Source organism: Athene noctua, chromosome 31, assembly GCF_965140245.1.
Source record: "Athene noctua chromosome 31, bAthNoc1.hap1.1, whole genome shotgun sequence".
Lineage (NCBI taxonomy): Eukaryota > Metazoa > Chordata > Aves > Strigiformes > Strigidae > Athene > Athene noctua.
This window is the reverse complement of record NC_134067.1, coordinates 187,468-210,109: the sequence shown is the minus strand read 5'-3', so window position 1 is coordinate 210,109 and position 22,642 is coordinate 187,468. Positions and strand designations below refer to the sequence as shown.

At 70.5% G+C, this 22,642-nt stretch overlaps 3 protein-coding genes across 4 annotated transcripts; all 3 read left to right on the top strand.

The window, feature by feature from the left end:
- The first annotated feature begins 1,018 nt into the window (after positions 1-1,018).
- SYT3 (synaptotagmin 3) lies at positions 1,019-8,511 on the top strand. Of its 2 annotated transcripts, none has more exons than XM_074930011.1 (10): positions 1,019-1,211; positions 1,847-2,011; positions 3,407-3,566; positions 4,168-4,567; positions 5,008-5,536; positions 5,956-6,076; positions 6,379-6,550; positions 7,002-7,131; positions 7,644-7,729; positions 8,213-8,511. In XM_074930011.1, the coding sequence occupies exons 3-9, from the start codon at positions 3,413-3,415 to the stop codon at positions 7,722-7,724; spliced, it is 1,587 nt and encodes a 528-aa protein (XP_074786112.1). In that variant the 5' UTR covers positions 1,019-1,211; positions 1,847-2,011; positions 3,407-3,412; the 3' UTR covers positions 7,725-7,729; positions 8,213-8,511. The 2 variants fall into 2 exon arrangements, with proteins under 2 accessions (XP_074786112.1, XP_074786113.1); XM_074930012.1 differs by having other exon boundaries at positions 1,019-1,220.
- A 580-nt stretch (positions 8,512-9,091) lies between these two features.
- On the top strand, positions 9,092-16,257 carry LRRC4B (leucine rich repeat containing 4B). Its single transcript, XM_074929996.1, is given in 7 exon segments — positions 9,092-9,378; positions 14,146-14,422; positions 14,424-15,170; positions 15,172-15,593; positions 15,595-15,915; positions 15,917-15,961; positions 15,963-16,257. Coding segments are annotated over 6 exon segments (1,971 nt in total). The 5' UTR covers positions 9,092-9,378; positions 14,146-14,185; the 3' UTR covers positions 16,162-16,257.
- Positions 16,258-19,307: 3,050 nt separating this feature from the next.
- ASPDH (aspartate dehydrogenase domain containing) lies at positions 19,308-22,568 on the top strand. Its single transcript, XM_074930047.1, has 7 exons — positions 19,308-19,368; positions 20,151-20,292; positions 20,642-20,726; positions 21,176-21,325; positions 21,755-21,987; positions 22,107-22,258; positions 22,531-22,568. The coding sequence occupies exons 1-7, from the start codon at positions 19,308-19,310 to the stop codon at positions 22,566-22,568; spliced, it is 861 nt and encodes a 286-aa protein (XP_074786148.1).
- The last annotated feature ends 74 nt before the right edge of the window (positions 22,569-22,642 follow it).

The following is a 22,642-nucleotide window of genomic DNA, read 5'->3' as shown; positions in this document are numbered from 1 at the left end:
TGTGCCCCTCCCCCCGGTGTATAGAGGATCGGCTGTAATTAACGGAATTCATTAATTTACCGGATTTTATTTGCAAATATAAAGGATCGGAGAACGAGCCCCTCCCCCCCCGCGCGTGCAAGGCTGAGTGTGCAACGGGGGGGGAGGGGCCGTGCAAAGGGCCCTGGGGGGGGGGCAGGGGGGAGGGGCCCGCAGGGTGCTCGCGCGCGTGCAAGGGGGGGGGGAGGGGCCCACGTGCGACACCGGTGCCCCCCTAAGCCCCGCCCTTCCCCGGGACGACGAGCCACGCCCCTTCCACGGCCACGCCCCTCCTCTGGAAAGCCACGCCCCCTCCTCTCTAGGGGACACGCCCCCCCGGGACCCCCCGGGGTGTCTCCACGGTCCCCACCGGCGGTTCCTCCCCCACGGCCCCCCCGGCCCTGCCCCCCCTTCCTTCCCCCCCCCCTTCCTGCCCCCCCCCGGTCCTGCCCCCCCGCCGCCCCCGGGACCCCCGCGGTGGGGGGGGCGGGTGTCCGCGTGTCCCCGCGCTCCCCCTGGCGGCCGCGCCCGGGATCGGAACCGCTCGGCCCCGGGCGGGCGGCGCTCGGCTGCGATCGGGGCGGTTCGACCCGGTTCGGCTCCGCTCGGGCCGGTTCGGTTCCATTCGGGCCCGTTCGGCTCCGCTCGGCTCCTTTCGGGCCGATTCGGCTCCGTTCAGCTTCATTCAGCTCTATTCGACCCGGTTCCGCTCCGTTCGGCTCCATTCTTGCCGGTTCGGCTCCGTTCGGCTCCGTTCGTCTCCATTCGTCTCCGTTCGGCTTCATTCGGGCCGGTTCGTCTCCATTCGTGTCCTCTCGGCTCCATTCGGGCCGGTTCGGCTCCGCTCGGGGAGGTTCGACCCGGTTCGGCTCAGCTCGGCTCCGTTCGGGCCGGTTCGGCTTCACTCGGCTCCGCTCGGGCCGGTTCGGCTCCGTTCGGCGTCATTCGGCTCCATTCGTCTCCGTTCGGGCCGATTCGCCTTCTTTCGGCTCCATTCGGCCCCATTCGGGCCAGTTCGGCTCCGCTCGGGGAGGTTCGACCCGGTTCGGCCCCGTTCGACTCCGCTCGGCTCCTTTCGGGCCGGTTCGGCTCCGCTCGGCAGCGCTCGGGGTGGCTCGACCCGGTTCGGCTCCGTTCGGCTCCATCCGCCCCGGTTCGGGTCCGTTCGGGCCGGTTCGGCCCCGCTCGGCTCGGTACGGCGGGTGAGCGCGGGCCCGGCCGGGGAACCCCGGCGGCCGGGGCGGGGGGGCAGGTTGTGGGGGGGCAGGTTTGGGGGTACAGGGCTTGGGGGGGCAAGTGGGGGGGGCGGCTTGGGGGGGCAGGTTGGGGGGGGCAGGTTTGGGGGCACAGGGCTGGGGGCAGATTGGGGGGGCTGGTTTCGGGGGGCTGGTTTTAAGGGGGGGCTGTTTGGGGGGCAGGACTAGGGGAGGCAGGTTGGGGGGGGCACGGGGGCCTTTGCAGGGGCGCAGAATGGGGGGGGCAGGTTTGGGGGGTTCCTCCATGAGACAGACATGGGGGGGCAGAAATGGGGGGGTCTGGGGGCAATTGTCAAGGGGGGGGCAGTTATGGGGAGGGGGGGCAGTTTTAAGGCTGGGGGGGGCTGTTGTGGGTCTGGGGGGGCAGTTGGGGGGGCAGTTGTGGGTCTGGGGGGGGCAGTTGTGGGTCTGGGGAGGCATGTGTGGGGGTCAGTTGTGGGTCGGGGGGGCAGTTGTGGGTCGGGGGGGTCACCTGGGGGCAGCCCCGTTCCTCTGGGACCTCTCGTGTGTCGCACGAGGGGCTGAGGGCGGGGGGGGGCACGCTCCAACCCCCCGATGGTCTCTCCCCGCAGGTCGCCGTCGCACGAGGCCCCCCCGCCCCTTCCCGCCGCTCGTGAGCTCACGGCCCTCGTGCCGCATGGCCCGGCCCAGCCCCCGCCTTGCACACGCGCCCCCCCCCGGGCACCGCTGACCCCCCCCCGCCCCCCCCCGGCCACCCCCCAGGAGCCGCCCAACAGGTGACGCCGTCGCACGAGGGTTTGCACGAGGATGGGGCGGGGGAGGGGACACACGCGTGTCGCACGAGGGGGTGGAGGGAGGGAGCATGGGGACACACATGCGGGGGGGTTACACGGGAGCACAAGTGCATGCACACGCTGGTGAGCGCACCCCCGCACGCAGTCGCCACCCCGTGCGTGCTCACGGGCACAACCCCTGGCACAATCGTGAGCGCAACCTCATGCACCGTCACGAGCAGAAGCGTGTTCACAATCACACAGCCTCGTGCACACGCGAGAGCAGAGTTGTGCAGTCACAAGCACAAGCACGTGCAGTCACCATCACACGCATGTTCACATTCACACTCAGCCCTGCACATACTTGTGAGCCCAATTGTGCACAATCGGGAGCACAAGCTCTTGCATGCTCGCGAGCACAACTCTGTGCGCTATCACAAGCACACGGATATTCCCATTCACAGTCCTGCACACACATATGAGCACAATTGTGCACAGTCACGAGCGCACACGTGTTCATGCTCACTCCCATGCCCCTGTGCACACTCACGAGCACACCCCCACGCGTGACCACAACCCTGTGCACAGTGACAAGCACAGCACGTTCGCTCTCACACTCACACCCCTGAACACACTCATGAGCACAACTGCATACAATCAGGGGCACAAGCTCTTGCACGCTCACAAGCAGAACCCCATGCGCTATTACAAGCACAGGCGTGTTCACACTTGCAGCCCTGCACACGCTCATGAGCACAATTGTGCGCAATCACAAGCGCATGCGTGTTCACGCTCACTCTTACACCGCTGTGCACATTTGTGACTACAACCCAGTGCCCTCTCACGAGCAAACACATGTTCACACTCACACTCGCAGACCTGTACCCAGTGAGCACAACTGTGCACACTCGTGAGCACACACGTGTTCACGCTTACTTTCACACCCCTGTGCACACTCGTGACTACAACCCAGCACCCTCTCACAAGCACACGCATGTTCACGCTCACACTCACAGCCCTGTACACACTCGTGAGCACAACCCTGTGCCCTCTCATGAGCGTGTGCATGTTCACGCTCACACCCCTGTGGGTGCTTGTGAGCACAACTGTGCACAATCATGAGCCCACGCACATTCACACTCGCACCCACACCCCTGCACACACTCGTGACCACAACCCAGTGCCCTCTCACGGGTTCACGCTCACAGCCCTGCACACACTCGTGAGCACAACCGTGCGTGCTCGTGAGCACGCGCACGCTCACGCCCCCGTGCACGCCCGTCAGCACAACTGTGCCCGCTCACGAGGCCGCCCCCACGCCCCCCACCCCCGCGGGCTCTCTCGCACGTGCACGACGGGGTTTGTGCGAGGCGGGCGTGCGAGGGTGCGTGTGCGCAGGCGGCCATGTCGGGGGACTACGAGGAGGACGTGTGCCGCAGCGCGCTGCGCCTGGTGCAGGAGCTCTGCTTCGCCCCCCGCGCCCGACCCCCCCACGCCAAGTGCCTCGAGTTCACCGACCTCCTGCGCCACCGCGGCCACCCCCGCCCCGCCGACGCCGGTCAGCGCCCCCCCCCGAGATGGGACCCCCGAGGGACGGGGGAACCCCCCGGGGTGGGACCCCCAGGGTGGGACCCTCTGGTGACGGGGACACCCCCCAGGGGGGGACCCCCGGGGGACGGGGACCCCACGAGGGTGCTGGGCCGCTGGGGGGGGGTTGGGGACCCCAGGAGGGTGCTGAGCCCCTCAGGTGGCTTTTGGGGACCCCCAGGTGGGTTTTGGGGACCCCAGGAGGGTTTTAGGGACCCCTGGGTGAGTTTTGGAGACCCCAGGAGGGTTTTGGGGACCCCCCGGGTGGCTTCTGGGGACCCCCTGGGTGGGTTTTGGGGCCCCTTCAGGTGAGTTTTGGGCCCCCCAGCAGTGTGCTGGGCCCCTGGGTGGGGTTTGGGGACCCCAGGAGGGTTTTGGGGACCCGCCGGGTGGGTTTCGGGGCCCCCACGAGGGTGCTGGACCCCAGGACCACAGTGGAGAGACCCCAGGCGCCTGCTGGGTGCCCCTGGGGTGGGTTTTTATCCCCTTCCCCTTCGTGGGGATTTTTTTGGGGGGGGTCTCGTGGGGTTTCGGGGTCCCCCCGGTGGTGTCACCCCCCTGTGCCCCCCCAGAGGTGTCGGTCAGCCTCCTCTCGGTCATCGTCACCTTCTGCGGCATCGTGCTGCTGGGGGTGTCCCTCTTCGTCTCCTGGAAGCTCTGCTGGGTGCCCTGGCGTCACAAGGGGGGGCCGGGCGCCCCCCCCCGCAAAGAACCCCCCCAGAGCGGAGGAGGAGCTTTTGGGGACCCCCTGCCCGAACGGGGGGAGCCGGGTCCCGAACCCCCACCCGAACGCTGTTACCTGGATATGGGGCCCTGTCCTGAAGGGGGGGGGCGGGCGCTCGGGCCCCCCCCAGTTCAGGGGACACCCCAGGGCCCCCCCCAGGGACCCCCGGAGCTGGGAGCGGACGGGGCCGGGGGGGGGACCCTGCCCAGCGCCCCCTCCCAGCAGCACGTGGTTGGCCTGACCAGCAGGTAGGGATGGGGGGGGACACAGGGGGGGGCCGGGGGGGGCATAATGGGGACAAAAGGGGGGGTCATGGGGCAAGGGGGGGACACGGAGGGGACAGGGGGTGACCTGGGGACAAGGGGGGGGGGAACGGGGGGTGCATGGGAGGTCATAGGGGGTGACCTGGGGACAAGGGGGGGTGTGGGGGTGCCGTGGGGACAAGGGGGGGACACGGGGGGGGCATGGGAGGTCATAGGGGGGTGACATGGGGACAAGGGGGGGGGGGGACATGGGGGTGATGTGGGGACAAGGAGGGGTCACAGGGGGATGGGGGGGCCATGGGGACACTGTGGGCACCCCCCCCGGTCCCTTTGTCCCCTCCCTGCACACACACAAGTGACGACCCCTCCCGGGGGGGGGCGTGTGTGTCCTGTCCGTCCCCCCCCCCCCCCGTTATTTTTCTCAGCGCCCCCCTCGCCCCGGACGACAAACCGGAGCCGAGTCCCGTCAACCTGGGGCAAATCCAGCCGGAACTTTACGGCCCCGGCGAAGGGGAGTTCGGGGGGGCCCGGGGGGGCGGCGGGGGCAGCGGCGGGGGGGCCGCCCCCCCCTGCGGGCGCCTGGCCGTGGCGCTGCGCTACGCCTACGGCTCCCAGCAGCTGGTGGTGCGGGTGCTGCGCGCCCTGGACCTGCCCCCCAAGGACGCCAACGGCTTCTCCGACCCCTACGTCAAGATCTACCTCCTGCCCGACCGCAAGAAGAAATTCCAGACCAAGGTGCACCGCAAGACGCTGAACCCCGTCTTCGAGGAGACGTTCAGCTTCGGGGTGCCCTTCGGGGAGCTCCCCGCCCGGCGCCTCCACTTCAGCGTCTACGACTTCGACCGCTTCTCGCGCCACGAGCTCATCGGGCAGGTGGTGCTGGACAACCTGCTGGAGGCGGCCGAGCGCGGCGGCGACGTCCCGCTCTGGAGGGACATCCTGGAGGGCAGCGGGGTGAGGGGGGGCGTGGGGGGGACGGGGGGCATCCGGAGGGGCAGTGGGGGGACAGGGGGCAGGGGGAGGACACCCTGGGGGGCGAGGGGGGGCATGCAGGGGCATCCTGGGGGGGGCAGTGGGGGGACAGGGGGCGGGGGGGGACACCCTGGGGGGCGAGGGGGTGAGGGGGGTTGGGGGGGGGACGACAGGGGGGTGAGGGGTCACGGGGGGGGGGGTGGAGGGGGTGGGGGGGCGGGGCAAGTGCAGCCACCAGCGCACCTGCAGCTCCGGCTGTGGGGGTCGAGGTCAAGGTCACGGTCGGGGTCAGTTGGGGTCACGGTCGCAGTTTTGGCCCCAGTTTCGGCTCCGGGTGGGGGCTCGACTCCCCCCTGTGACCCCCCATGACCCCTGACCCGCCCCTGACCCCTGACCCGCAGGAAAAGGCCGACCTGGGCGAGGTGAACTTCTCCCTCTGTTACCTGCCCACGGCCGGGCGGCTCACGGTCACGGTCATCCGGGCCTCCAACCTGCGCGCCATGGACCTGACCGGCTTCTCGGGTGCGGGGGCGCGGGCAGCTGGGGGGCGCCGTGGGGTGCGGGGGGGCGCCGTGGGGTGGCTGTGGGGCGCTGTGGGTCAGCCATGGGGTGCTGTGGGGCTCAGTGGGGCGCCGTGGGGTGCTGTCGGGGTCACCATGAGGACTGTGGGGTGCCGTGGGGTGGCTGTGGGTCACTACGGGTCAGCCGTGGGTCGCTGTGGGGCTCTGGGGTGGCCGTGAGGTGCCGTGGGGCACCGTGGGGTGCTGTAGGTTGGCTGTGGGGTGCCGTGGGGCTCGGTGGGTCGCTATGGGGCTGCCCCACAGACCCCTACGTGAAGGCCTCGCTGATGGCCGAGGGGCGGCGCCTGAAGAAGCGCAAAACCTCCATCAAGAAGAACACGCTGAACCCCAGCTACAACGAGGCGCTGGTGTTCGACGTCCCGCACGAGAGCGTCCACCACGTCAGCCTGACCATCGCCGTCGTCGACTACGACTGGTGAGCCCTGGGGTGCCGTGGGGCTCCCGTGGGGTGCAGTGGGGTGCGATGGGGCTCCATGGGGTGCTGTGGGGCACAGTGGGGTGCCGTGGGCTGCTGTGGGGTGCTGTGGGGCTCCACGGGGTGCTGGGGGTGCTCTGGAGTGCTGTGGGGTGCTGTGGGGCTCCTGTGGGGTGCCATGGGGCGCTGTGGGTCACCGTGGGGCAGCCGTGGGTCTCCCCTGGGCCGTGGATGCGCCCGTGTTCCCCCACCGTGGGGCTGGGGGCTGCTTCGTCGCTGTGGGGGTGGGGAGGAGCCCACCGCCCCCCGTGTGTGGGTCCAGGTTTGGGGGGGGGGGGGGCGCATCTGGGGTCCCCATACATCCGGGTCCCTGGGTGCTGGGGGGGGGCCCATGGGTGTCCCGGGGGGGGTCCGTGGGGGGTGCGGGGGTCCCACGTGGCGGCTCCCGCAGCATCGGGCACAACGAGGTGATCGGGCTGTGCCGCGTGGGCAGCGACGCCGAGGGGCCGGGCCGGGAGCACTGGGCGCAGATGCTGGCGAACCCCCGGAAACCCATCGAGCACTGGCACACGCTGGTGGAGGTGAGCGCGGCACCCGGGGGCGCGCCGGGCACCCGCGGGGCACCCCCAGGACCCACAGCAACCCCAGGGCACCCACAGCACTCGTGGGGCACCCGCAGCACCCGCGGGGCACCCACAGGGAACCCACGAGCACCCATGGGGCACCCACACCACTCGTGGGGCACCCGCGGGGCACGCACAGGCTCCTACAGGACACCCACAACCACCCGTGAGCACCCACAGGTCCCACGGGGCACCCACATCACTCGTGGGGCACCCACAGCACCCACAGGGAACCCACGAGCACCCGCGGGGCACCCGTGAGCACCCACAGGGCACCACGGGGCTCCCACGCGCTTGTGCAAGGGTCCTCGTGCCACCCTCCTGCCCCGTGCAAGGCCCCCCCCCCCCCCGCCCCGCGGGAGTGCTCGTGCAAGGGTCCGTGGGCAAGTGTGCCCCGTGCAAGAGCCTCGTGCGAGCCCTCGTGCGAGGGTCCCGTGCGAGGCGCCCACGGGCGAGGTCCCCGTGCGCAGGAGAAGGCGCTGGGACTGGCGGCCAAGGGCTCGGCGCGGGACAAACCCGGCGTCGTGGTGGAGCCCGTCGGCCCCGACTGAGCCCCGTGAGCCCCGCGCTGGGGGCACTGGGGGGCACTGGGAGGGACTGGGAGATGTGTTGGGGGGCACTAGGGGGGACTGGGAGGCACTGGGAGGGACTGGGAGATGCATTGGGGGCACTGGGGGGCACTGGGGGGCACTGGGAGATGCATTGGGGGCACTGCGAGGGACTCAGAACACTGGGAGGCACTGGGAGGGACTGGGAGGCACTGGGAGATGAATGGGGGGACCCAGGGCATACTGGGGTGGCACTTTAGCATACTGGGAGGATACTGAGCCATACTGGGAGGACCCAGGCCATACTGGGAGGGCACTGGGCAGCACTGAGCCGTACTGGGGGGGCACTGGACCGTACTGGGAGAGCACTTTACCATAGTGGGGGAGGACTGGGTCATACTGGGGTGACATTTCATCATACTGGGGGGCACTTTGCCACACTGGGGAGCACTGGGCCATACTGGGGGGGCACTGACCCCTCTCTCCCACAGGCGGTGGGGCCAGAGGCCGGGGGGGCCCCAACACCGAAGCCATAGGGCCCCCCGGGCCCCCCCGGGGCCCTCCCCGGGCCCCCGACCTGCACGACAAGGGGGGGCCCGGCCCCCCCCCCACTGTGAACCCCGGCGCCGGGTCGGGGGGGGCCCCCCCTCAGCCACGCGAAGGACCCGGCGCCCCGGGCATCGCTCCCCCCCCCCCGATGTGTTCGTGTGTGGGGGGGCCCTTGGAGGGGCCCCACCCCCCCCTTTGTGTCACGTGTTTGGGGGGGGCTCCCCCCTTGTGTGTGTCTATGGGGGGGCCCCCAAAGGGACCCGCGTGCCCGGGAGCCCCCCCCCCCCCCCCATTGTGTATGTACGTGGGGGCCCCCCCAGAGTGGACCCAGGTGTGTGTCCCCCCCCCCAAAAGTCCCCGTGTGTCCCCCCGGGCCCCCCCCGTGTCCCCACGTGTATGTCTGTGTGTGGGGCCGGGGGGGCCCCAAAAGCCATAAAAAACCCCCCAATAAACCCCCCCAGGAGCCGCCTGCGCCTCCCTGCGCCGGGGGGGGACACGGGAGAGGGGGGACATGGGGAGGGGGGTCACAGAGGGGGACACGGTGGGGGGACACACGGGGAGGGGGGCACACACGGGGGTTTCGGGGGGGGGGTCACAGGGGGGGACACGGGGACACGGGAGGGGTGCAGCGAGGGGACACAAGGGGGTGGGGACGCGGGGGGGGTCACGGGGAGGGGGGGACACGGGGGGGGGGAGTCGTGGCGCGAGGTCGCGGCTCGAGCCGCGTCACCGTCCCCCCCGCGTCCCCCCGTGTCCCCCCCGTGTCCCCCCGCTCCATCCCGACCCCGCCCCCCCGCTCCCCCCACATCCAGCGCCGCCGCTCCCGGGCTGCTGCGGCCGGAGCCGAGCGGAGCCGAACCGGGGCCGAGCGGAACCCGAGGGCGGAGCCGAACGGGCCCGAGCGGAGCCGAGCGGAGCCGAACTGGGCCCGAGCGAAGCCGAGCGGAGCCGAACCGGGCCCGAGCGGAGCCGAACCGAGCCCGAGCGAAGCCGAGCGGAGCCGAACCGGAGCCGAGCGGAGCCGAACCGGGCCCGAGCGGAGCCGAGCGGGGCCCCGGCGGCCGCTGGAGCGCGGCGGGCGCGGAGCGCGATGCTGCGGCCCGGCCCGGTGAGTGCGGGACCCCCCCCCTCCCAGTACGGACCAGTAACCCCCCGGCCCTCCCCAGTATAGACCCGCCCCCTCCCCCCGCATCCCACCCCGGCATGGACCCGTCCCTTCCGCTGCGTCCCTCCCAGTATGGACCAGTTCCCCCTCCCCAGTATAGAGCCGTCCTTCCCTCTGCATCCCTCCCAGTATGGACCAGTTCCCTCTCCCCAGTATAGAGCCGTCCTTCCCTCTGCATCCCTCCCAGTATGGACCAGTTCCCCCCCAACACTCCCCGCATCCCTCCCAGTATAGTCCGGTCCCCCCCCTGCATCCTTTCCAGTATAGATCGGCCCCCCCGCATCCCCCAGTATAGAGCCGTCACCTCTGCATGCCTCCCAGTATAGACCAGTCCCCTCTCTGTGTCCCCCCAGCATAGGCCAGTCTCCCCCTGCACCCCCCTCCCAGTACAGCCCTGCATCCCCGACCCAGCATAGGCCAGTCCCCCCAGTACAGACAAGCCCTTCCCTGATTCTCCCCACTACAGACCAGTCCCCCCCGCGTCCCCCCCCATATAGACCAGTTCCCCCCAGTACAGCCCAATTCACCCGCGACATCCCCCCAGTACAGCCCAGTCCCCCCAGTACAGACCAGAGGCCCCCCCGGGGACCCCCACGCGGGGTTGGGGGGGGGGGGGAGGCAGGTTTGGGGGGGGCTGGGGGGGTCCCCGCGGGGGGGGGGGGATGCGCATCGCCACGGTGACGGTTGCCGCGGCGACGGGAGCCCGGGGAGACGGGGGGGGGGGGATGCGGCGAGGCCTGAGCCCCCCCTAAAGCTGCTGTAGGTGCCCCCCCAGCACTACCGGGACCCCCGGCCCTATAGGACCCCCCCCGCCCCCCCGGGGATCTAGGGGAGCCCCCGGCACCTCCCGCGGGCCTATAGAGGCTGTAGGGGCCCCCTCCGCCCTATAGGGGCTGTGCCCCCCCCGCCCCACAGGGGCTACAGGGACTGACGCCGCCTCCCGTCCTGCAGCCCCCCCCCCCCCCCCCGAAGCTCCACAGGGGCTCTGCCCACCCTCCCCCCATCCTCTATAGGGTGTCCCCCCCCCTCCCTCCCCCCATAGGGCCTATAGGGCCCCCCCCGGCATCTCCCCCAGGACATACAGGGTCTATAGACGCTTCCCCCCCCTATAGCGGCCATAGCGCCCCCCCCAGCTCTGCTGGGACCCCCCCCCGGCTGCAAAGGGGCTGCCGGTCCCTGCCGGGGTTCCCCCCACCCCGCGGGGGCTATAAGGGACCCCCCCAGCCTCTCTCACCCCATAGGTGCTATAGGCCCCTCTCCCAGCCCCCCCCCCCCCCCGAATTCCCCCCCCCCTGCTGGACAGGGGCACCCCTGGGCCTCCTCTAACCCCCCCAGGGGCTATAGGGGCACCCCCGGCCCTGCTGGGCCCCCCCCGGCCCCACAGAACCTAGAGACCCCCCCACATCGGGGCTGTAGGGGAACCCCGAGCGCTCTGACCCCCCCGTGTCACGGGGGCCCCTCCCAGCCCCACGGGGACCAGCTGCCCCCCCAGGGGCTAAAGGGGGCTCCTGGCTCGGGGCCTATAGCCCCCCCCCGCGCCCCCCCCGCATCTCCCCCGGCCCCAGGGGCTCCCTGGGGGTCCCAGGCCCTACAGGCTTCAGCGCGGCCCCACAGGGGCTGTGCCCCCCCCCCGCGGCCCTATAGGGACTCTTGGGCCCCCCCCGACCCCCCCCCAGCCCCTTCCCAGTGCCTAAAGGCCACAGGCACCCCTCGGGCCCCAACAGGGCCCCCCCCGGGGCTATAGGGGCCCCCCCGGCCCATAGGAGCTGTAGGGGCCTTATTGCCCCCCTCCCCCGGCCACAGGCCCCCCCACCCCTGTCGCCCACCGCGGCTGGAGGATGCCCCCGGCCTGGAGGGGCTGCAGCCCCCCCCCGGCTGCAGGGCCCCCCCCAGCCCCTGGGGCTCCCCGGGCTCTAGGGGGGCTATAGGGACCCCCCAGCCGGGGTGGGGGGGGGCAAGCTGGTCCGGGTTGGGGGGTTTGCACGTGTGTGCGCGCACAGGGGCTGGGGGGGGCACACGTCCTCGTGCCCCTCGCACGCTGCTGGTGCAACCCCCCCCCCACACACACTTTGCACGCCCTTGCACGAGTCCCGGGCATCGCACGGGAGGGGGGGGGGGGGGGTGTCGCTGCAGTGCTGGGGGGGGCTGTGCGGTGTTGGGGGGGCCCGTACGAATCGGGGGGGGGGGGGTGTCTGTGGAGTTTGAGGGGGGGTCTGTGCGGTTTGGGGGGTCTGTGCGGTTTTGGGGGGCTCCAGGCACTGCCAAGGGGGGGGTGTTCAGTGTGGGGGGGGCTCATACAATGGGGGGTGTCTGTACAGTGTTGAGGGGGGGCTCATACAATTTCGGGGGGGTCTGTGCGGTTTGGGGGGGCTCATACAGTGCTGAGGGGCCTGTGCAGTGTTGGGGGGGGCGGGCAGTGCTGGGGGGGCCCTGCAGTGTGGGGGGGGGCCTGGACAGGGCTGGGGGGGTCCCTGCAGTGCTGGGGGGCCCCGTGCAGTTTGGGGGGGGCCTGTGCAATGCCGGGGGGGGGGGCACAATGCCGGGGTTTTTTTTTGAGGGGGAGCAATACTGGGGGGCCCGTGCGGTGTCGGGGGGGGGCGAGCATTTTTGGGGGGCTCCAGGCGGGGGGGGGGGGGGGGGGGGGCGGGCCGGGCGGCGGCAGCGCGGGGGCCGCTGGGGGGGGGGGGGGCGGCGGGGGCTGCACCGCCGTGTGCCTGGAAAGAATAATGAGGCCGCGGCGGGGGGGGGAAAGGGGGTGCAGGGAAGGGTGCGGGGAGTTGGGGTGCGGGGGGGGCGGAAAAATGGGGGCGCGGGAAAGAAATCGATGGGAGTTGGGGTGCGGGGGTGAACAAGGGGGGCAGGGAGGGGTAAAATGGGGGGGCAAGGAGAGGGTGAGAAGGGTGAAAAACTGGGGGGGGCGAGAGAGAGAGCGATGGGAGCTGGGGGGCAGAGGGGGGGCGAGAAAATGGGGTGAAGAAAGATGGAGGAGGGTGCAAAGGGGGGGCAGGCGGGGGGGGCAGGGGGTGCAGGGGGGGCGGGGGGGGCAGGCAGCGTCTGGCAGCGTCGCGGCGGCGGGCGGAGGCGAGCGGGGGGGGGGGAGGGGGGGGGAGGGGGCTGCAGCCGGGCTGGGGGGGGCAGGAAGGGGAAAGGGGGGTCCGGGGGGGGGGGCAGGAAGGAGCGTGGGGGGAGGAGGAGGAGGAGGAGGAGGAGGGAGGAAGGCTGCGCGGCCGAGCAGGCCGGGGGTGCGGGGTAGGCCGTGACGGGCGCGGGGGGCACCCGCGGGGGGGGGGCTGGGGGGTGCACACGCGTGTGCGTGCACGGGGGGGGCGGGGCTGGGGGGTGCACACGCGTGTGCGTGAACCTGCGGCGGCGGGAGGGGGAGGGGGCTGCGCGTGCACGTGGGGCGGGGGGAGGGGCGGGGGGACGGCGTGGATGCGCGTGCGGGTGCACGCGCGTGTGAGTTCACGGGCGGGGGGGGGAGGGGGGGTGTGCACGGGGACGGGGCTGCACCTGCGCGTGCCCGTGGACGAGTGTGCAGAGGGGTTTGTGCCACGGGGGGGGGGGGGGAGGTCACACATGAGTAATCGTGTGTATCGGGGCAGGGAGGGGCTTGCACACGCGTGTGCTCACGCGTGAGTGTGTGCGAGGACGAGCTGCCCCCACGTGCGTGTGCTCGGGAGGCAGTTGCACGCGCGTGCGCTGGGGTGGGGCTGTGCACGTGTGTGGGCTTCGTGCATGTGTCGGGACGCACACGCGTGTGCAGGGACGTGTGTGCAAGGAGGCATGTGCAGCAGCTGCGCACGCACTTGCGTGTGTGTTTGGACACACGTGTGCGTGCAGAGATGTACGTGCAAGCACCTGGGCTCACGCCTGTATGCGTGTGAGCACATGAGCGTGCTCAGGGATGTGTCGTGGTGTGTGCATACACACACGTGTGTGTGTGCGGCAGCGTGTGCAAGGCTGCACACGCCTGTGCACGTGCGAGGAGCTCTGCAGGGCCGTGCACATGCAGTGTGTGCAGTGTTGTGCATGCACACACGTGCAGAGACATTGTGGGGGGAAGAAGAGGGGCACAAGGACGCTGCATCGCGCCACCCGTGCACAAGCCTCGTGCCTTGCACGGGGCTCCTTGCACCAACCTGCCCTTGCACGTCCATGGTGCATTTATTTTTCTGCTTGTGCACGTTGCACCAAACTGCTTTGCACTGCCCATGCACACACACGACTCGTGCACGGTGCGGGTCGCACTGAGCTGCCCTTTCACGCTGCGCTGCGCTGCTGGTGCACACTTCCACTTGTGCAAGGCACGGCTTGCACTGGGCTGCCCTCGCACGCTGCCTCGCACTAACCGCACACACGCGTGAGGCGTTTTTCCGCTCGCGCGAGGCGCAGGCGGCCCCGAGCTGCCCCGACCCCGCACACACACGGAGCCTTCGCTCCCCGCCCCCGCTGCGGGTGCCCCAAACCCCCCCCAAATCCCCCCCCCAAGACCCCCAACCCCCCTCCAACCCCCCCCCAACTGACCACAACCCCCCCCAACCTTCCCAACCCCCCCAAACCACCCTCCAACCCCCCCAACTCCCTTCAACCCCCCCGACCCCCCCAAATCGCCCCGAAACCCCCTCCAACCCCCCAAATCCCCCCTCCACCCCCCCCGCCCCCCGAACCGCCCCCCCGCGCCCCCCCTAACCCCTCTCCGCTCTCTTGCAGCACCACCCGGGGCCCTGAAGCCGGACGATGCCCCTTGGCCATGGCGGCCCCGGCGCCCCGTAGGATGCGGCTGCCGCTGCCGCCGCCGGCGCTGCTGCTGCTGCTGCTGCTGCTGTTGGCCCCGGCGGCGCCGGCGGCGGCTCCCACCTCCTGCCCGGCCGCGTGTTCCTGCAGCAACCAGGCGAGTCGGGTGATCTGCACCCGGCGGGAGCTGCTGGAGGTGCCGGCCAGCATCTCGGTCAACACCCGGTACCTGAACCTGCAGGAGAACCACATCCCAGGTGATCCGCACCGACACCTTCAAGCACCTGCGGCACCTGGAGATCCTCCAGCTGAGCCGCAACCTGGTGCGGAAGGTGGAGGTGGGCGCCTTCAACGGCCTCCCCAACCTCAACACGCTGGAGCTCTTCGACAACCGCCTGACCACCGTCCCCACCCAGGCCTTCGAGTACCTCTCCAAGCTGCGCGAGCTCTGGCTGCGCAACAACCCCATCGAGAGCATCCCCTCGTACGCCTTCAACCGCGTCCCCTCGCTGCGCCGCCTCGACCTGGGCGAGCTCAAGCGCCTCGAGTACATCTCGGAGGCCGCCTTCGAGGGGCTGGTCAACCTCCGGTACTTGAACTTGGGGATGTGCAACCTGAAGGAGATCCCCAACCTGACGGCCTTGGTCCGCCTGGAGGAACTGGAGCTCTCGGGCAACCGCCTGGGCCGCGTCCGGCCCGGCTCCTTCCAGGGCCTGGGCAGCCTGAGGAAGCTCTGGCTGATGCACGCCCGGGTGGCGGCGGTGGAGCGCAACGCCTTCGACGACCTGAAGGCTCTGGAGGAGCTGAACCTGGCCCACAACGAGCTGGCCTCGCTGCCCCACGACCTCTTCGCCCCCCTGCACCGCCTGGAGCGGGTCCACCTGCACCACAACCCCTGGCGCTGCGACTGCGACGTGCTCTGGCTGAGCTGGTGGCTGAGGGAGACGGTGCCCAGCAACACCAGCTGCTGCGCCCGCTGCCACGCGCCGCCGGCGCTGCGCGGGCCGCTACCTGGGCGAGCTGGAGCCGGGACACTTCACCTGCTACGCCCCCGTCATCGTGGAGCCCCCCGCCGACCTCAACGTCACCGAGGGGATGGCGGCCGAACTCAAGTGCCGCACCGGCACCGCCATGACCTCGGTCAACTGGTTGACGCCCAACGGGACGTTGATGACCCACGGGTCGTACCGGGTGCGGATCTCCGTCCTGCACGACGGCACGCTCAACTTCACCAACGTCACCGTGCAGGACACGGGGCAGTACACCTGCATGGTCACCAACGCCGCCGGCAACACCACCGCCTCCGCCACGCTCAACGTCTCGGCCGCCGACGCCGCCGCGGCCGCCGCCGCTGCCGCCGCCGCCACCGGTTACACCTACTTCACCACCGTCACGGTGGAAACCACCGACGCCGGCGGCGAGGAGCCGGCCCCGCAAACCGCCCCCGGCGCCCACCGCCGGCTGGGAAACCGCCGGCGGGTCCACGGCGGCGCCGGCGACGCGCGCGACCGGGAAACCCTTCACCGTCCCCATCACGGCGGCGGCGGCCGGGGCGGGCGGGGGTCTGCAGGATCTGGACGACGTCTTGAAGACCACCAAGATCATCATCGGCTGCTTCGTGGCCATCACCTTCATGGCGGCCGTCATGCTGGTGGCCTTCTACAAGCTCCGCAAGCAGCACCAGCGCCACAAGCACCGCGGCGGCCCCGCGCGCGCCGTCGAGATCGTCAACGTGGAGGACGAGCTGGCGGGCGGCGGCGGCGGCGGTGGGGGGGGCGGCGGGGGGCGCGGCGCGGCGGCGGCGGGGACAACCGCCTGGCCCTCCCGGCGCTGGAGCGCGACCACCTCGACCGCTACGCGGCCTTCGCCGCCCACTACGGCAACAGCGGGGCGGCGCTGGGCTGCGGCAAGAACCCGCTGCTCAACTCGGTGCACGAACCGCTGCTCTTCAAGAGCCCCTCCAAGGAGAACGTGCAGGAGACCCAGATCTGACCCCCGCGGGGGCCGGGGGGCGCGGGAGGGGCCGGGGGGCGCGGGGAGGGGGAGGGCGGGGGCTGCGCGGGGGGGGGGGGGGCGCGGGGCCGCGCGCCCAGGGAGCGGCCGAGGACTCGCGCGACGCACGGGGGGAGCGTGGCCAAGGACTCGTGCGACACGCGGGGGCCGGCGGAGCGTGGGGCTGCGCGGCCGCGGGCTTGGGGGGCGTGCGAAGCAATGAAGGACTCGTGCGATGCGCGGGGTCGTGCAACAAGGGCTCGCGCGACGCACGGGGACGGGTGATGCGCAGCGGTTTGTCACGCGGGACCGATGCGGCGCACGGGGCCGGGCGACGCGCGGGGGTGCGCAGTGACGACTCGCGCGCTGCGCGGTGGCTCGCGCTGAGGGGTTCGTGCGATTTTTGCAACAAAGTCCTGGTGCGACGCACCAGGGGTGTGTGATGAGGAACTCGTGCGATGCACGGGGCTGTGTGAGGCACAGTGCTCTACCACAAGGACTTGTGCCTTGCACGGCGGTTTGCAGTGAAGGATTTTTGGATGCACAGTTTGCAGTGAAGTCCTGGTGCGATGCACCGGTGTTGTGCAATGAAGGACTCGTGTGATGCACGAGGCCGTGTGTTGCACGGTGGTTTGCGATGAAGGATTTTTGTGATACAGGGTTTGCGGCAAAGTGCTGGTGCGATGCACCAGTGTTGTGCGACGAGGGACTCGTGCAATGCACGGAGGTGCGTGATGCACGGCCTCTCACAGCGAGGGACTCGTGCCGTGCACGGGGAGATGCGACGCACAACCTCGTGCAGCGAGGAGCCCGTGTGACGCGCGGGGGGCCTGCGCAGCACCATGTTCTGCAGCAAGGACCTGTGCGACGCACGGGGTTGTGCAGTGACGGACTCGTGCGATGCACGGGGGCGTGCGACGTGCGGCCTTTTGCGAAAAAGGACTTGGGCGATGAAGGACTCGTGCGATGCACGGTCTCATGCCATGAGGGGCATGTGCGACGCATGGTGTGGTGACCCACGGCCTTTTGCAGAGAGGGACTCGTGCGATGCACGGGGCCGTGCAATGAAGGACTCATGCGACGCATGGCGTTGTGCAATGCACAATCTTGTGCAAGGAAGGACTGCTGCGCTGCGCGGTGCTGTGCCGCACATGCTGTTGTGCGACGCGTGGCCTTGTGCTCTGGAGTCCTTGTGCAACGGCAGCCTTGTGCGACGCACAACCTTACGCAATACAATCCTCCCCTACCCCCCCCCCCCCCCGCCCGCCCGCCCCGTGCAAAGCGCGGCCCTGGGCGGCACGGATCCTTGTGCAAGGCCAGGCCTCGTGCAACGCGTGGCCTCCCGCCCCTCCACCAGCGTCCCCCGAGGAGGACGTGCAAGAGACGCAGACAGGAGGGGCCGGGTGACGGCGGCCTCGTGCAACACGGGGCCTCGTGCAACAGCCGCGCAGCTGCAACAACACCCCCCCCCAACCCCCCGCGACCCCCCCCCCCAGCCCCCGCCCCGGAGTCCCACGTGCGAGAGACACGACATGGCGGCCTCGTGCGACACGCAGGGAGGGTCCGTGTGTCCCCCACCCGCGACGTGCGACAGACTGGTGCAACACAGGGCCTCGTGTGACGCCCCGCCCCCCCCCCCCCCCTCGCGCTCTCGCTTGCTTGCGGCCCCCCCGCCGCCCCTCCCCCGCCCCGGACCCTCCCCCCCCCCGGGCAGGGGTTTGGGGGGGGGAGGCCCCGGGGGGGGGCTGGGGGGGCCCCGGGGGCTTTTCTAGGCCCATGGGGGGATTTTTTAATTCGCCGCGGCCGACACTTTCCTATTTTAATAAAATCCATCACGGTGTTTCCAACCGCCGCCGGCGCCTCTCTGCTGCCGGGGAACACGGGGGGCTCGGCGTGTCCTTGGCGTGCACGTGGCGTGTCCTTTGCGTGCGCGTGGCGTGTCCTTGGGTTGGGGCTGCGCTCGGCGTGTGCGTGGCGCGCGCGTGGGTTGCGCTCAGCGTGTTTGTTCTCGGCGTGTCCTTGATGGGGGTTTGGCGTGTGCGTGGCGTGGGCTTGGCGTGTGTGTGCACCGGGCCCTTGACGTGTGTGTGGCATGTTCTTAGCGTGCCCTCGGCCTGGCCTCGAGGTGTGTTTGGGTTGCGTGTGGCGTGTGCCCGGTGTGGCCTTGGCGTGGGTGTGCTTGTCGTGTTCTTGGCGTGGTTTTGGCGTGTTCTCAGCATGTTCTTAGCGTGTGTCTGGTGTGTGCTTGCTGCGGCTTGGCGTGTGTCAGGGGCTGGGGCGCGGCATGCACACGCTAAGGACACGCCAAGCACACGCTAAGGACACGCTACGGGGGGGTGGGTGTGTGCTCCCGCCGTTGCCATGGCAACCGGCCGTGCTGGGGGGCGGGGCCTGGGCGCCCGGGGTCCCCCCGTTGTGATGAGATTTGGGGGGGGGGGTGGGGGGTACCGCCCCCCCCTCCCCCTCCCCCGGCCTGCGGATGCTGGTCGCCATGGCAACGGGCCGGTAGCCACGGCAACACTGCGCGGAGGGGGGGGGGGGGGGGACTGCGGCGGTCGCCATGGCAACACTGCACAAGGCGGGAGAAGAGGGGGGGGGGGAAGCCTCCCGCCCCGGTTGCCGGGGCAACGGTGCTGCAGAGCGGTCGCCATGGCAACGGCGGGGAAGGGGGGGGGGGGGGCGCGCTGCGGAGCTGTCGCCATGGCAACGCCGCCCGGTGATGGGACCCAGGCGGCCGGCCTCCCCCCCCCCGCGCAGGGGCCCGGGTTGAGCATTAACCCGCCGGGGGGGCGGGGGGGGCAAAGGCCGGGCCGGGCGGGACGAGGGGGCAGGTGGGGCCTGGGGGCAATTACGGGGTGGGGGGTAATGAGGGGGCAGTTGGGGGGGGGGGGGGATTGGCGGGGGGGGGGGCTGGGGGGGGAGCAGTTGTGGGGCTGGTTGTAGGCCCGCGGGGGGGCAATTATGGGGCTAAAGGGGGCGGTTAGGGGTCGGGGGGCCAATGAGGGGTCAGAGTGGGAAATGGGGGGGTGGGGGGATAGTTTAGGGGGTGGGGGGGCAGTTGGGGGCTGAAGGGGCAGTTATGGGGCAAGGGGGGGGGCCAGAGTGTGGGGCAGCCCTCAGTGCCCCCCTGACCCCCCCCCCAGGCCATGGCGCAGGCAGAAGCCCCGCGGTGTCGGCGCGTGGGGATCCTGGGCTACGGCCGGTTGGGTACTGGGAGCAACTGGGAGGGAGTGGGGCAGGAACTGGGGGGCTAGGGGGGGCTTTGGGGGCAATTGGGGGGTAACTGGGGAGCTGGAGGGGGGAGCAACTGGGGGATTGGGGGGTAAATGGGAGTTGTGGGGCTAATCGAGGGGTAATTCGGGGTAAGTGGGGGCAATGGGGGTAATTATGGCAATTGTAGGGGTAAAGGGGGCAATTAAGGGGGTAATTAGGGTAATTGGGGGTAAGGGGGGGCTGTGGGGTAATCGGGGGTAATTAGGGCAATTTGAGAGGTACATGGGCTCTGGGGGCAATTAAGGGGTAATTAGGGGCGTTGTTTTAAATGGGGCAATTGAGGGGGTGTGGGGGTAATTAGAAGCAATTAGGGGGCTAATTGGGGGGTGTGGGGGCAGTTGGGGGCTCGGGGGTCAATTGGGGGGTAGTGGGGGGCGAGAGGGTAAATGGGGGGGATTTGGGAGGTAATTGAGGGGGAAGGGGGGCTGTGGGGTAATTTGGGGTTCGTTGGGGCAATTGTGAATAATTGGGGCGATTCAGAATAATTTGGGGTGATTGGGGGTAACTGGGGACTATGGGGGCAACTGGAAGGACCCTGGGGGGTAACTGGGGGCCATGGGGGGGTGTTGGAAGTTGTGGGGATGGTGGGGGGGTGACAGGGCAGTTCCTGGGGCCCGGGGGGGTGACGGGGGGTGACAGGGCAGCGTGTCCCCCCCGGGGCAGTTCCTGGGGCCCGGGGGGTGACGGGGGGTGACAGGGCAGCGTGTCCCCCCCAGGGCAGTTCCTGGCGGAGCAGCTGCTGGCTCAGGGCCCCCCCCTGGGGCTGGCGCTGGCCTTTGTCTGGGCGCGGGACGGGGGGCGGCTGGAGGCGCTGCCCCCCCCCCTGCGCCTGCTGGACCTGCGCCTGCTCCCCCAGACGTAAGTGACAGTGACACCCCCTTGGCCCCCACCCCGTCCCCTCACGTCCCCTCACTCCGTCACCCCCCCATCCCCTGGAGCCTTGTGTCACATGTACCCCCCCTGCCCCCGTCACCCCCAGGACCCCCTGTCACCCCCATGTCAGTCACCCCCAGCATCTCCCATCATCCCCAGGACCCCCTGGGAACCCACTGTCACCCCCAGGACTCTTTGCCACCCTCATGTCACCCCAGGATCTCTGTGTCACCCCCCATGTCACCCCCCCATTCTCTCTCCTCCATGCCACCCCCCGTCACCTCTCCAGACCCCCGTGTCCCCCCCACGCCCTGGTGTCACCTCATGTCCCCAGGGGTGTGGACCTGGTGGTGGAGGTGGCCCATCCCCGCGTGGCCCAGGAGCATGGCGAGGACATCCTGGCCCACGCTGACTTCATGGTGGGGACACAGGCTGGGGACAGCGGGGACAGGGGGACGAGGGGAGGGTGGGGACAGTGATGATGGGATGGCAGGGACACGGGGACAGTGGGGATGTTGGAGACAACAGGGATGGGGGGGCATCGGGGACAGCCAGGAGGTTGGGGACGGGATGGTGGGGACACTGGTGACAACGGGGAGGTTGGGGACAGAGGGGATGGCATCTTGGGGACAATGGGGACACCAGGGACAGCCGGGAGGTTGGGGACAGAGGGCATGGGGTGGTGGGGACATGGGGACAGTGCGGACAGGATGGTGGGAGAGGACAGTGGGGACATTGGGGACAACAGGGAGGTTGGGGACAGTAGGATGGGGACATCGGGGCTGTGGGGACACCGGGGTGGGGACAGAGGGGACACTGAGGACGGTGGGTCCATGGGGGACACGGTGGCCTGAGCCACTGTCCCCAGCTGGGGTCCCCGACGGCTCTGGCTGACCCCGAGACGGAGCGGCGGCTGCGGGGGGCGGCGGCACGGGGGGGACACACGCTCTACGTTCCCCGGGGGGCCCTGTGGGGCTGCGAGGACATTCAGCGCATGGACGAGGCTGGGACGCTGGCCGTGAGCTCCGTGGGGACACCGGGGCTTGGGGACATCAGGGGGCTTGGGGACACCAAGGGGTGGGACACTGCAGGGTTGGGGACATCAGGGGGCTTGGGGACACCAAGGGGTGGGACACTGCAGGGTTGGGGACATCAGGGGGCTTGGGGACACCAAGGGGTGGGACACTGCGGGGTTGGGGACATCAGGGAGCTTGGGGACACCAAGGTATCAGGGCCGCTGTCTGGTTTGGGGGCCACACCCGAGGTTGGGGACAACGTTGGGGTTTGGGGACAGTGTCTGAGGTTGTGGACGACATCAAGAGGTTGGGGACAGCGCTCGGCCTTAGGGACCAGGTCTGGGTTTGGGGACAGCGCCCACGGTTGGGGACCACGCTGGGGTTTGAGGACAGCGCCAGGGGTGTTGGTGACGGTGACCCCCCGCCGCCAGGCGCTGAAGGTGACGATGACGAAGGCCCCGCAGAGCTTCCGCCTGGAGGGGTGGCTGCAGGAGCGGCTGGCGGTGGCGGTGGCGGCGGGGGGGCGGGCAGTGCTCTACGAGGGTCCCCTGCGTCCCCTCTGTCCCCTCGCCCCCAACAACGTCAACACCATGGCGGCCGCCGCCGTGGCCGCCCCCCACCTCGGCTTCGACGGCGTCTGCGCCTGTTTGGTGGCCGATCCCAGGTGGGTGACGGGCCACCCCCCCCTCCGTGTCACCAACCCCCGGTGTCACCCCCCAGCACGTGCAGGGATGAGCCGTGTCACTTGTCACAGCCCCCGTGTCCCCCTCCGTGTCCCCACAGTGTCCCCGACTGGCACATCGTGGAGGTGGAAGTGACGAGCGTGGGGGACGGGGGACGGGCCCTGAGTGTCACCAGCACCCGCCGCAACCCGGCGGTGCAAGGGGCTGTCACCGGCGACGCCACCCGCCACGTCTTCTGGAGCAGCCTGAGGGGTGGGGACCGCCCGGCCCCCCCCGTGTCCCCCCATGTCCCCCGTTCTGTGTCTCCCCATCCCGTGTCCCCGTGTCCCGTCCCTGTGTCCCCCCATGTCCCCTCTCATCCCCGGTGCCATCCCATGTCCCGTGTCCCCCCCATGTCCCCCCACATCCCCCGCGTCCCCCTATCTACTCTGTCCTGCCATGTCACCTCTGTCCCCCCAGATCTCCCCAGTGTCCCCCCCCCCCCCCCCCCCAGCCCCCCAGTCATTCTGTCCGTCCCCCCCCAGCCTGTAAGGGACATGGCGGATGCGTCCAGCTCTGCTGAGGCCACCAGACGGGACAGACCGGACAGAGCGGACAGACGGGGACAGAGCTGGGACATTAAAGGCGGCGACATCG